Genomic DNA, 14523 nt, shown 5'->3' on the forward strand with positions numbered 1-14523 from the left:
AAATGAATGACTAATGTAAAAAAAAAAAACACACAATGTATCATTAAAAAAAATGGCTTTATATTCTTTTGAACATACTCAACATGGAGTGCTACACAAAATTATTTAATTTGTATTATTATTTTATTTTTTATAAGCGTTGAACTATTTACAGTAAAACAACATAATGTTTTCGCTCGCTAGCTAGCTTGCTTTCTATTTGAGTGAACTTCCGGGTTGAGTGAACGCTGGCGCGTGTGGCTGCCGCTGCTCACCCACAGAAAAAAACTTATCCTGTGACTATAAAGTGACCTTGAGAGTTTCTAAAGGCACTTCTAAATGAAAAATTGTTATTTCTTCTTCTTCTTATTATTATTATTATTTTATTGTTATTATTATTAGTAAGCTTTGATGACCACACCACAAATTCTAAATTAAAATTAGCAAAACAAAATGAAAAAAAGCAGCATCCGCATTTTAGCTTGTTGTTAGCGTAGATTTGCATTAAGAAATACATTAAAATCCTATTTGCTCAAAGTGTGCTGCTGTGTCTCTAAACCCTCCCCTTTTGTGAGTGTGTGTGTGTGCGTGTTTGTGTGTGTGTGTTGGATTTTGACCAATCACGTGCTAATTTAACTGAAATTCTGCAAAAAGTCGGCTCCTATAAACGGCTCCATATTAGGAGCTGGCTCCAGTCGTTCGCTTGAAAGAGCCGCTTCGTTCGCCAACGACACATCTGTAGCGCACATCCACACTTTGAAATATTCAACACTTTCCCCAAATTATCTGTCCTTGTCTTTGTGCGTTAGCGCTGAGGTCAGTCGTGGTCACCGTCACCCCCCATGTCCCCCCAATGTCCCCCCGTCCCTCCATGGCTCTGATTGGTTCAAAGAGAAATGGAGCTCACTGGGTTAGCAGACCTACTGTGGGTGTCACTCAATTGGGCACACTTTTAAACCCCCGAGAGAGGGGGTGTGTGTGTGGGGGGGGGGGGGGGGGGTGTAACAGGGGGCGGGGCCTCCTTCTCTCCGTCTGTTAGCAGTCAAGTTATGTTCATTTCACGTGCACTTGCCTGCTCATATCACATCCTGGAGGATATACAATGCAATTGAGCCCAGAATGCTTTTTTTGTGTTTATTTTTGTTATTATTATTTTTTTTTTTGGGGGGGGGGGGGAGGGGGCACTTTTGGAAGTTTGTCTTTTCCCAATAATATCTGTGAGTGGGGTGCACAGGGGCGGGGTGGGGGGCTTCTGAAATGATGCCACGGTCTGCATTGTCTCGCTTTCCCTCATACGAGGAGGCAGAGGAGGCGGAGGGGGGCTCCTGTAGCTCCCCTGAAAATCTAGACGTGTGATACCCAAAAGGAGAAACGAAGCACTATCTTATCGTCTATTATAACGATTGATGAGATTTTTTGGCTTTAGCGTAGTTTGTTTGTGATGATGAATGTGTTTCCTTGGCGACCTGCAAAATGGAGGTGATGGCGTCTTGTTGGAGAGGACAGGCGAGTAAAAACGGGGATGGTACTGGATGAGTAATCACAAAAGGTGGTGAAGATGGAGCGAGGTGTGTTTGAATAACCCAGATGCTCTTTTCACCATTCAGGAGGAGCACGCCGCGAAGCTGAAGGCGGAGAAGATCCGAGTAGCCTTGGAGAAAATCAAAGAGGCGCAAGTCAAAAAGGTAAGAACCCCCCACTGCGCCACCCCACCCCCCCATTCTTCCTGTTGTATGTCATTTATTTCTTTTGCACCGACTCATCATCACCATCTTCTGTGAGCGACGTGCATGCTGCATTCCTTTGTGAACTTCATTCCCAGCCTGGAAAGTAGGTCAGTGCAGCATTTGATGGGGTGAGCGTTGCAAAGATCCATGTGGCTCGGGTGCGCCGATGCTGTTTTCTTTGGATTTTTTATTCTGTTTCTTCACCATGAGAGAGTTGCTTCCGTGTGACCGAGCCACTTTATTTTGTTGTATGCGTTGGAGAATTTAAAAGGCCTAGTTATCACAATCACAATCAGAACTTTATTGTATGGAGTATGTAGAACACACAGGGAATTTGTGTCCGGTAGAACATAGTGCACTAGTATCATCATTTAAAAAAAAATTGCAAAGAGGCACGATGGTGATACCTTGGCTTATGACCTTAATTGGATCCCAGACAGAGTGTGTAAGGCGAAAAGTGTGTATCCCAAAAATTAATTTCTCATAGGAAACCATTAAAATGAGAATAATCCGTTCCCAGGTCCCCATATAAACTGTCATGATCTGGTTGGCGACCAACGGGTGGCGCTGTCGGCCCCGCTGGTCGTCAACCAGATCATGACAATAACATAATTGTCTACTTTCTAATTTTCTCAGCCTTAACACTACACTTCTTAAAACTATACTTTATTTTATGTATAATAAATGTGCTATAGGATTAGAATTAAAGAAATAAACTGTACTGTATAATAAAGTCATTTTATTTACCTTTGTGATGGTCGTTGATGGCTTGATGGAATGGAGTGGCCGATTTCATCAGCATTAAAAACTTGAGGAACGTAGCCTTCTTTCACCATCTCGAAGAATGATCCCTTGTAGGTGCTTTCTCTGCCATAATTTTACCTAGTTCCTCATCAATTGTGTTCTGTTTAGCTGGGTTGATAGCTATTTGCATCAAGTGCACAGATGGCTTGTGCGAGTTATTTGTGAAGCCTAATTGATGGGATATTTTAACCTTGCAGTCTACATTCTGCCTTTGAAACGAGTCCAAATGTCACTGTTTCGTAAAATATAGCTCAGTAGAAGTCATTTGAAATGATTTTACAAATTATAGACACAACTTGTCCGGAAACATCGGTTGTCCTTTAAAGGTTGGTTATTTGTGGTTTAATGGCTGACGAGAACTTGGACCAAATGTCTGAGACATCCCATGTCTGGAGCTTTTTTTTTTTTAGCGTTTTCATTCATCCAAATTTCTCGTGAAACCCCGGACACTGATTAGATGCTAGGATCAGTGAGAGGGGGTCAGGAGGTCAAGCGATTGAGGGTTTTACTCAACTTCACAGCGGAACGGACTGCGCAAGGCTGGATTTGGCATGCGCTAGTCACGTTCGCTGGAATTTAATCTTCCTCGACTTGGTGCGATTTAGATGGAAGACCTGATTACTGGAAGTTGGTCAGGAATGGTCGGACTGCGACCCGTTAATACCTCTGTCTAGAGAATTTGCAATCAACCTCACTTCACCCTCACCGGATCTAGTAGAACTAGGTCAGATAAAAATTGACGATTGAAAAGTTACAGCAGTTATCAATCAGAATCAGAATCATCTTTATTAGCCAAGTGTGTAGAACACGCTGCACTAGTATCATCATAAAATAAAATTGCAAAAAGGCAAATGTCAGGGATGTTCGATCGGACACTGTGGACTAAGACTCAAACCCAGAAAGATTGTTTTTACTGCCGGCAGGAGACGCAGCCATTCATGACAGACTCCTGAATTCTGCAGTCCTCTGCCAAGCTATTTATTGAGGGTATATGCAAATTTAAGTGATACGTTAGTAAAACATAGTTTTCTTGATTAGAATACCACACCTCTTGATTTCTAAACACGAACAGCTCTCTTCATTCACTTCATAGAGCCGGCTCATTCGCCAATGACACATCACTCGTTGGAACTGTCCATTGAAGTTGGATTTTGTCCATTTTTGTGGCAAGCCCCGAACCAAACCGCGATGGAAGAACATCGCATTGATTCCATGACTGGCGTGTAGAAATGCAGCCTCAGTCAAGTAACCATCACTTGTTTGTACTTTTTGACCTTCCCAGCTGGTGATCCGGGTCCACATGTCGGACGAGAGTTCCAAGACCATGATGGTGGATGAGAGGCAGACGGTCAGGCAGGTGCTGGACAGCCTCCTGGACAAGTCGCACTGTGGCTACAGTCCAGACTGGTCACTGGTGGAAACTATTACAGAACTACAAATGGGTAATGGAGACTCCTGAACGGAATCAAATAGAAATTATTGAGGTCCCCCAAACCCAAAACGTTAAAAGATCCAGATTGGACCAAAACGTGTGGCTGCCGCTGCTCACCCACAGAAAAACTTAGCCTGTGACTGTAAAGTGACCTTGAGGGTTTTGAAAGGCGCTTCTAAATGAAATGTATTATTCTTATCACCTTGACATATGGCATCGCATTTCTTCTTCTTTGGTCAGAACGCATTTTTGAGGATCACGAGAACTTGGTGGAGAATCTGTTGAACTGGACGCGGGACAGTCACAACAAGCTCATGTTCATTGAGCGCATCGAGAAATATGCTCTCTTCAAGAACCCTCAGGTACCTGGTCACACCATCTTCACCCATCTATGCAGGAAGGCAGGAGAATACAGTGATACCTCGGTTTACGAACCCCTTGGCTTACGAACTTTTCGGTTTACGAACGTTAAATTTATGAACATTTTACCTTGGCATACGAACTATTTTTCACGATACACACGGAGCTGACACAATGAATGATGTGTCGTTGGCGAAAGAGCCTGTTTTCCTCATAAGGAAATGGCAGCCGGCTTGTTTTGGTCCTCTATTCCCTGCCCCCAGTCTTCGGTTAAAGCCACGTGATTGGTCAAGAACGCAGCAGTGAGCGGAGATGGTTTAAACATTCAAGAGACAGGCAGACGACAGAGAGAGAGAGAGAGTGAGAAAATGGAGAGAAAACAGTGAAATTTGGAGTCGTTTCAACTTTGATAGTTCAAAGGCAGAGTGTAGACTGCAAGGTTAAAATTCCCATCAATCAGGCTCCACAAATAACCCGCACAGGTCATCTGTACACCTGATGCAAAAAGCTATCAACCGAGCTAAACAGAACACAATTGATGAGGAACAAGGTAAAATTATGGCAGAGAAAGCACCTATAAGGGATCATTCCTCAAGATGGTGAAAGAAGAAGGCTACGTTCCTCATCAAGTGTTTAATGCTGATGAAATCGGCCACTCTATTCCATCAAGTCATCAATGACCAACACAAACGTAAATAAAACCACTTTATTATCCAGTACAGTTTAATTATAATATCATAGCACAATTATTATACATAAAACAAGCTATATTTTGTGTAGTTTTAAGAATTAGAAAGTAAAAAAATATGTTTTATGGGCACCTGGGAACGGATTATTCTCATTTTAATGGTTTCCTATGGGAAATTAAGTTTTGGGATACACACTTTTCACCTTACACACTCTGGGAACCAATTAAGTTCGTAAGCCAAGGTATCAGTGTAGTCTCGCCAGGCCATACACACCCAACACGTCGATTATGCATCTTTTCGTGGTCTCTGAAAATGCCTGTAGAGCCTGTTTGTGCGGAAGGAAGCGTTAGTAGGTCAAAGCTGTAAAGCAAGTCAACGTAAATAATTAATTTCACGTCAAGAACGCAGTGAGCCACTGACTTAACTAATCTTGTCTATCTAGAACTACTTGCTGGGGCGTAAGGAGACTTCAGAGATGGCGGACCGGAATAAGGAGGCGTTATTAGAGGTGGGATCATGAACAACTACGTCATGACATGTCGATTAAAAACGACAAGGCTTTCACAACGTTTCATTTTCAGGAGTGCTTTTGTGGCGGCTCCGTGTCAGTGCCTGAGATTGAAGGCGTGTTGTGGCTAAAGGATGATGGGAAAAAATCGTGGAAGAAGCGCTACTTCCTCCTCAGGGCTTCTGGAATCTACTACGTCCCTAAAGGCAAAGCTAAGGTCAGTGTTATAGCGCTTTAACAACAGGTGAAAGGACAACCGGCACTATTTTTTTGTTTCCTAACTGGCATCAGAAAAACGTTTTATAGCATCTAAAATACCCACAACACACAGGCTGCCATTTTTAGTCAAATGCAAAACACCAATAAAAAGGACGTAAAGTGTCCCAAAACTGCAACAAAATGAGCTCTGAACTGGGCAGATTCAGAAAGTCCCACCCCCTTGTTCGTGACGTCACTATTGGTCACAAACTGCCTTGCTCCAGAATCAAAACAATGGCTTCAGATTGGGAGAAGATGCTTTCTTGTTACTCATCCAGTTATGAATATGATTCAAATAGTTGTGAAGAGGAAAGCATAAATGTATGCAATCGATTAAAGGAGTCCTTCAATATCAATTCAAGCCGTCAATGACAGCATGTAGTGTCCCAGAAAATGAACAAGATGGCGCCCAAGCTCCATTGAAAATGGGCTGATTTGTCTGCTGGGAATTTGTGTTAACTAGTATCAAATAGTAGTCTTGCTGCAACACACAACGATTCACCATCGCGTTATTTATGTGTTTTCCTTCTAATTTCTGAAATTCGCCATTTCTGAGGTCATTTTGAAGTCGTTTTAGGACACTTTAACTCATTTTTATTGGTGTTTTGCGTTTGACTAAAAATATCATCCTGCGTGTTTTGGGTATTTTAGATGCTATAAACCATTTTTCTGATGTCAGTTAGGAAACCAAAAAAAATGGTGTCGGTTGTCCTTTAAGTGATCATCTTCCATTAAAAATGACAATTCCTTTTTTTTGCCTGTAGGCATCCAGAGATCTCGTGTGCTTCCTGCAATTGGACCACGTCAACGTCTACTACGGGCAAGACTATCGTAGCAAATATAAAGCTCCCACTGATTACTGCCTGGCTTTGAAGGTAAAAGCCAGTCATTGGACACACGTTTTGAATTATCTCTTGCTTATTATTCACGAGTGGTTTGCACTGATAACGATGAAAAGGTTTCTTCAGCCGCCTTCTGTACTTATTTGAAGGTGTCAGATGTTTCGCTCCTCATCCGAAGAGCTTCATCAGCGCACTAAAGTTGTGCTGGTAGCTCTGGCCCTATATACATATATATAAATATATATATATATAAATATATATATATATAATACATTTGATTTCTAAGCGCCTTTCAAAACTCTCAGTCACTTTACAGTCACAGGATAAGTTTATAATATATATATATATATATATATATGTATATATACACAGTAAAGTCTCGTTATATCGATATCGGATATATCGATAGTCCCGGTTATATCGATACTATTTCTATGCACGCACGGAGAAAATTACATGCAAACAGGGTCGGATATATCGATAGTCCCGGTTATATCGATATTTTTTCGGACTCCCTTGAATATCGATATAACGAGACTTTACTGTGATATATATATATATATATATATATATATATATATATATATATATATATATATATATATATATATATATATATATACACACACACACACACACACACACACCCCCCTAATGTCCAGAGGTGGCCGACATGAGTTCGCTGAAGGAAGCTTTTTGGATCAGGAGCGAAACGTCCGACACCTTCAAATTTGTACAGATGACGGCTTTCGAAACCTTTTCATCGATGCACCACTCCTGTACGACTGAGAACTTTTACAAAGACGTTTTGCACTGATAAGTGTTGTTGTCATACAGCATCCACAGATCCAGAAGAAGTCCCAATATATTAAGTACTTGTGCTGCGATGATGTCAGGACTTTGCACCAGTGGGTGAATGGAATTCGAATTGCAAAGGTGAGCAAAGGCCCTGATCACTTTTCCGTCCAACGCAAATCAGAGTTTGTGTCAAAATACGGTGATGCCTCGGTTTAAATGACATATCATCAATCAAGCTCCACAAATAACCCACACAAGCCATCTGTACACTTGATGTAAAAAGCTATAAACCCAGCTAAACAGAACACGAGGAACAAGATAAAATTATCGCAGAGAAAGCACCTATAAGGGATCATTCCTCAAGACGGTGAAAGAAGGCCACGTTCCTCATCAAGTGTACATACAGTACAGTTTATTTCTTTAATTACAATACCATAGCTCATTTATGATACGTAAAATAAGGTATATTTTGTGTAGTTTTAAAAATTAGAAAGTCGAAAATTAGGTTTTCATGGGGACCAGGGAACGGATTATTCTCATTTGAATGGTTTCCTATGGGAAATTAATGTTTGGGATACACATTTTTCGCCTTATGCACTCTGTCTGGGAACCAATTAAGTTCATCAGCCAAGGTATCACTGTATGGTTAAAAAAAAAAAAACCTTTCCCGGGATTGTGTTCTGCATCCAGTATGGGAAGCAGCTCTACATGAACTACCAGGAGGCCATGAAGAGAACAGAGGCAGCCTATGATTGGTCGTCTCTATCAACCTCCAGCATTCGTTCCGGCTCCAGTTCTGCAAGCATACCCGGTTGGGCATTTTTTTCCCCAAAAATAAAATGTGAGACGCTATCTGTTTTGAGTTCTAAATGTATTTTTCCATCCATATTCGCACCTGTAGAATCACAGTCGAATCATTCGGGCCAATCGGACAGCGGCGTGGACACAGGGTCCTCTCACGGTCGCTCCCAGAGTGTTGTGAGCTCCATTTTCTCCGAGGCGTGGAAGAGAGGCACTCAATTAGAGGAGAACATCAAGGTATGACGACTCAAAAGCCACATTTACTGTAGGAAATGGTCAACAGATGGACGCTAGCTTAGCTAAAAGTTATGATGGACAACCCCCCCCCCCCCCCCCCTGACAGCACTGGGTAGCTCCTTCAGCCAGAGACCGTTCCACCCGCGCTGCAAGAAAGAGAGATACCGCCACTCGTTCCTTCCGACGACAACACAAAGCATGCATATTGATTTATACAGCGCTTTAACAACAGATGAAGCTGATTGGTCAAGACCGCAGCAGTGAAGAGGTGGTTTAAACATTAAAGAGACAGGCAGACGACAGTCAGAGAGTTTCAACTTTGATAGTTCAAAGGCAGAGTGTAGACTGCAAGGTTAAAATTCCCACCAATAAGGCTTCACAAATAACCCGCACAAGCCATCTCTACACTTTATGCAAAAAGCTATCAACCCAGCTAAACAGAACACAATTGATGAGGAACTAGGTAAAATTATGGCAGAGAAAGCACCTACAAGGGATCATTCCTCAAGATGGTGAAAGACGAAAAGTGTGTACTGTATAATAGTATTACTGTATAATAGTATTCAATAGTATTATTCAATGACATCGTATACTATCCTGTCGTATAAACCTCACATCAGCCATTTTGAATGCTTTTCGATTTACGACCGTTTGACTCACGACCGTTTTGTCGGAACGGAACGCGGTCGTAACTCGGATGTTAGTTTTATCTGCGAGTCAGATGCAATCATCAAAAGAGCCATAGGTTCCCCACGCCTGCTTTAAAGCGACTTGCATGTCTTATTTAACCCCTGACCCAAAGGCACATTGTGCTTCCAACAGATGCGAACGGAGGCTTCCAGAGGAGCCACTTTGCCGCATCCTCCTCACACTCACCGTCATCACAGCCAGCATTCAGCTGACCACCAAACCCTACCGACCTCGCCTCAGGCTCATCCGCAACAACTGCAGGCGGTCGAGCAGCACCTGCCCCCCAAGCCTCAGCCGCCTCAACAGGCCCCCCCGCAGTCCCCTCAGCGCTCGCAACAGCCTCCGCAAGGGCTTCAACAGAAGGATCCGCCGCACGCGTTGATCAGTTACAGTCACCCCGAAGCGCCACCGCACCCCGCGAACAACTACAACCAAGTGACTCCACAACCGCACCAGATGCCTACAAACTCCAATCAGCATTCGCCGAAAGTAAGCAACTACGACGTCGCGGCGTCCCAACCGCCTCGGAACAGTCACGTCAGCCAAGCGTCCCCCCCACCGCCTCCCCCACCGCCTCCTCCGCCACCTCCGCCACCCCCAGTCCAAACCATGTCGCACTACTCGCCGGCTCTCGACATGTACAAATTCAGTACGATAACCAGACTGCAGAACAAGAACCAGTCTGGCACTCAGCACAGGATGCACCCTCAGCCGCCTCCGCCATCCCAGACGCCGCCCAGCGCAAAGTTGCTCATCAAACCAAATGTCAATCACATTGCGGCAAGGACGAATGTCCCGCCTCCGCCTCCTCCTCCTCCGCCACCCTCAATGCCGACTCCCGGTTCTGCCATGGCGGCGCTGAAGTTGGGCCCTCCGAGTCCTAACGCCCCCGCCGGTTTCACCCCTCCTCAAACCAACGGCGTAGCGTTTCCTCCCCCGCCTCCGTCGGCAGCGGTAGAGAATCCAATCGGGACCAAGAGTGAAGTGAAAGAGAGGTTCCCCAGCCCACCGCCAGATCTCCTCCCCGCCAACGGTGAGGTAGACGGCTCACCGCCTCCTGCTCCGAGTCCATCGCCGCCACCTCCGCCACCGCCGCCACCGCCGCCCCTACCCCAGCAGCTCCCAGTGCCGGCTCAGTTCCCGCCTCCTCCGCCAGCACCGCCCAAATCCTTCACCCCAGGATTTGGTCCTCAGACTGCCCCCAAACCCGTCTCACCTGTCTCACCTTTCCCGCCAACCGCCGCCGCCGGGGGTGGACTGCCGCCCGCGCCGCCCCCTCCCCCCCTCAAAAAGCAATTCAGTCTCCAGACGGGCCCCCCCTGCAACCCGCCTCCACCGACTCTTCCCAAACAACACAGTCTGTCCAAGCCCCCGACGACTTCCACAGGAACTCCCCTCGTGTCGTCTTTGGTGAAACAGCTCGCGAGTCAGTTTCCAGGTGCCTCAACCCAAGTCGCCAATCACGCGGAGAACCCCAAAGTTCCCCTGTCTCCACGCGCCGTCAAGTCCAAACCAAAATGGCAGCCCGCCGGCAGTCAACAGGTCCAGTCTTCGGACTTCCCACCCCCACCGGACAATGTTCAAGTCAACAGTTGTGGTTTCTTGGCTCCACCACTAGAACCGCAGACTCCGTCGACCCCTTCCTCTTGTCCAACACCACCACCCCCGCCCCTTCCTCCTGGGAATATGGGGTCACCTGTGAGGATGTCTCCCCCCATCCTAGTTGGTAAAAAACCTCCTCCGGCCCCCCAGAGGAACTCCAGCATCAAATCCAACTCGACTGCGTCCTATGAAGAATCCAGGAGGAACCTTCTGGGTAAATTTTCCCCGCAGATGAACACCACTTCACCCTCGCAATCTCCAACCGCTCCCTCGACTTGGTCTCCATCCAAGGATCCTTCAGCGGGACCCCGCGCACCCCCAAAACCCGGTAAGCTGAACCTGGCCAACCTCCCCATGGGTCTTCAGGCCAAAGTCAGCCAGGCGAAGCAATCCGGCGAGGACTTCCCCTCCCCGCCGCCAGCCGAATGCGGCTACTTCCCTCCTCCGCCACCGCCGTCCGAGCTATTCCCGCCTCCGCCTCCTCCTGGGAACGATTCTCATAGTAATGGACCTCCAAGAGTCGCCGTGGTGAACCCCCAGCCTCAAGCTCCTCCCCCTCCGCCTCCTCCCCCTCCCCCAGCAGTCTCGATTATGAACAACTGGGGCAAGACCTCCCTGAAAAAGACTCCCCCGCCGACACTGGTGCGTCGTAGCAACGCCACGCCACCGCCACTCTCGCCGCCCCCGCAGCTACCTCCACCCACCTCACCAAAGGGCAACTCGGGCCAGCCCAACTTCCTGGCGGATCTGAACCAGACCCTCAAGCGAAAGTCTGTGGGGAGGCAAGGAAAAGCGGACCTTGCGAAGACGACGGATGACGTGACATTGCCGCCGCCGCCTCCCCCCGAGCTTCTCCTTGAAGAAGGAAAGCAAAGCAATGGAGGAAACGATGGCTACTTGTCCGGGAACATCTCAGGCTATGCAACACTACGACGAGGACCCCCACCGGCCCCACCAAAACGGGGGGACGCTACCAAGCTTACTGGGTAGTGGTGACAGAACGATCTACGGTGATACTTCGGTTTACGAACACTTTGGCTTACGAACTTTTCGGTGTACGAACGTTAAATTTCTGAAAAATTTACCTTGGCATACTAACTATTTTTCGGGATAGTGCCACGAGTGATGTGTCGTTGGCGAACGAGCCCGTTCTCCAAGAGCCAGGAAGAAGAGAGAGAGTGAGAAAATGGAGAGAAAACAGTGAAATTTTGACTCGTTTCAACTTTGACAGTTCAAAGGCAGAGTGTAGACTGCAAGGTTAAAATTCCCATCAATCAGGCTCCACAAATAAACCGCACAAGCCACCTGTACACTTGATGCAAAAAGCTATCAGCCCAGCTAAACAGAACACAATTGATGAGGAACTAGGTAAAATTATCACAGAGAAAAAGCACCTACAAGGGATAATTCCTCAAGATGGTGAAAGAAGGTTACGTTCCTCATCAAGTGTTTAATGCTGATGAAAGCGGCCACTCCGTTCCATCAAGCCATCAACGACCATCACAAAGGTCAATAAAACAACTTTCTTATACAGTACAGTTTATTTCTTTAATTATAATACCATAGCACATTTATTATACATAAAATAAGGTATATTTTGTGTAGTTTTAAAAATTAGAAAGTAGAAAATTATGTTTTATGTGGACCTGGGAACGGATTATTCTCATTTTAATGGTTTCCTATGGGAAATTAATTTTTGGGTTGCACACTTTTCGCCTTACACACACACTGTCTGGGAACGAATTAAGTTCATAAGCCAAGGTATCACTGTACACCAAAAGAGAATTGGTCAGCGAGGGTTTCACATATTTCAAATGCTCAGGATTTTACAAGATTTGACTCTCTTAGCATGTAGCTTCCATCTTACTGCCAAGTAAAACATCAAGTATTAACTCATTCACTGCCCTTCACGGAATTTATTCAGGAATTGAAAGTATGACAGAGCGCCATTCTCGATTTTTTTTTCGGCTTTTGTTTTTTTGTTTTTTTTTCATGCTTGGGTGCTGATAAAGCGCTGGCCATGGCCTCTGGCAATATATTTGTCTTTTTCCATGTTCGCGCTTTGTTCCAGCTTGAGCTGTTAAAGCGCTATCTAAACTCATATGGATGTATTGTATTTTGGACAGCTGCCCTCATTTCAAGATCATATAACTCCAGTCCCATATAACTTGGGAATTAACTCTTTTCATCTGATAAAAGAAGAGAGACTAAGGTTTCTAACGCTGCATTGCATGTTTATGTCGTCCTAAAACTCGATATTCTGTGGGTCCTGGAATTCCAGTGACAATGACATTTTTTTGCACATCGTCTGGCAGTGAATGAGTTAACACTCCCAAACTCATCATAATAATAAATCTTGTGCATTTCAGCATTTGAACTAAATAAAAAATGACTTTAGGAAATGAAACGAGGTTGAGGTTGTGCCCGAACCATCTTCTGTTGCTGCGTATTGGAAAGGAAAAAAAAAAAAAACGGACCTTGTTCAGGTTGTAAATGCGAGCTTTTGTTTGCTTTTGTGTGAAAGTATTTAAACGATCAATTGAAGTGTTTTTTTTTTTTTTTTTTTTATGAAGGTCAATAAAGATGTGATGATGATTGGAAGTTAGCTCACATCCACCCAATGTCCATAAAAGAGAGCGTTAACTGTGCAAATATTGCGCTGTCTTTCAAAGAAAAGGTTTCTTCAGCCGTCATCTGTACTTTTTTTTGTCGGACATTTCACTCCTCATCCGAAGAGCTTCGTCAGCGAACTAAAATTGTGCTGGTAACTCTGGCCCTATACATACGTCCCTAATAAACAGAGGTGGCGGTGCCAGACCTCTGCTCTGAAAGGTCCATACCAATCTGATTACCTCTTTTGTTCTAATTACATCTAATGATCTATCCCTGGCTCTGACTGCCTCTCTAGCTCTGTTATCACCTCATTAGCATGATTAAGCCTACGCTGTAATAATAATAATAATAATAATACATTTCATTTTTAAGCGCCTTTCAAAACTCTCAAAGTCACTTTACAGTCACAGGATAAGTTTTTCTGTGTGTGGGAGTGTTCACTCAACCCAGAAGTAACTTTTTGGGATACACACTTTTGGCCTTACACACTCTGTCTGGGAACCAATTAAGTTCGTAAGCCAAGGTATCACTATACCTGGATTCTTTTTTGTGCCATGAAAGTTTTCAGCCAAGATCATATAACTCCAGACCCATATCACTTAGGAATTAACTTTTTTTTCTGATGAAAGAAGAGAGTCTAAGGTTTCTAATGCTGCATTCAATGTGTAAGTAGTCCTAAAACTCAATATTTTAAAGGTTCTGAGATTCGACTGACTGTGTATGACAAAAACCCTGGCACTGGAGCGGACATTTTTTTTGCACATCGTCTGGCAGCGAATGAGTTAATTAAAGGGGGGGATGATAAAGACCAGTGAAAACAGGGTCAAGCCTAAAAGAAACAAACATTGTGAAATGGTTTATTTTAACCGACATGGTTGTGACATATTTTTTTTTTAATCTATCCATAAAAGGATATTTGCTACAGTTCTGTGTGTAAGTTATCGATGTGCTCATGTGGGGCCTAAAAATGGTTGCAAATTGATGATGTGTCCTTCCTTATAAACCGAAATTCTCAATATAAATGTTCAAAGCAGAATTTGTCATGACTTATTTATCCTGCCAGTAGTATAATTGTATTAAATTCATGCTGTCTACTTGATCTCTAATTTACAACAGATTATTTTCTTACAGATAGTGTTTTTTTAGGTGTTCAATTACCTGACATGTTTCGGCGTATACTTCC

The 14523-nt window shown here is 44.4% G+C and overlaps 1 protein-coding gene across 1 annotated transcript in view; it reads left to right on the forward strand.

The window, feature by feature from the left end:
• raph1b (Ras association (RalGDS/AF-6) and pleckstrin homology domains 1b) overlaps positions 1 to 14490 on the forward strand; it is a 31699-nt gene extending 17209 nt beyond the window's left edge. The window contains exons 8-17 of the mRNA XM_089017392.1: positions 1587 to 1664; positions 3793 to 3952; positions 4183 to 4304; positions 5434 to 5499; positions 5573 to 5716; positions 6522 to 6632; positions 7437 to 7535; positions 8088 to 8208; positions 8299 to 8435; positions 9258 to 14490. Of these exons, the coding sequence (XP_088873518.1) occupies positions 1587 to 1664; positions 3793 to 3952; positions 4183 to 4304; positions 5434 to 5499; positions 5573 to 5716; positions 6522 to 6632; positions 7437 to 7535; positions 8088 to 8208; positions 8299 to 8435; positions 9258 to 11717 (3498 nt within the window). The 3' untranslated portion in view covers positions 11718 to 14490. The remainder of the gene's footprint in view (positions 1 to 1586; positions 1665 to 3792; positions 3953 to 4182; positions 4305 to 5433; positions 5500 to 5572; positions 5717 to 6521; positions 6633 to 7436; positions 7536 to 8087; positions 8209 to 8298; positions 8436 to 9257) is intronic.
• The last annotated feature ends 33 nt before the right edge of the window (positions 14491 to 14523 follow it).

This window comes from Hippocampus bargibanti, linkage group LG01, assembly GCF_051943395.1.
Source record: "Hippocampus bargibanti isolate YZ-2025 linkage group LG01, ASM5194339v1, whole genome shotgun sequence".
NCBI lineage: Eukaryota > Metazoa > Chordata > Actinopteri > Syngnathiformes > Syngnathidae > Hippocampus > Hippocampus bargibanti.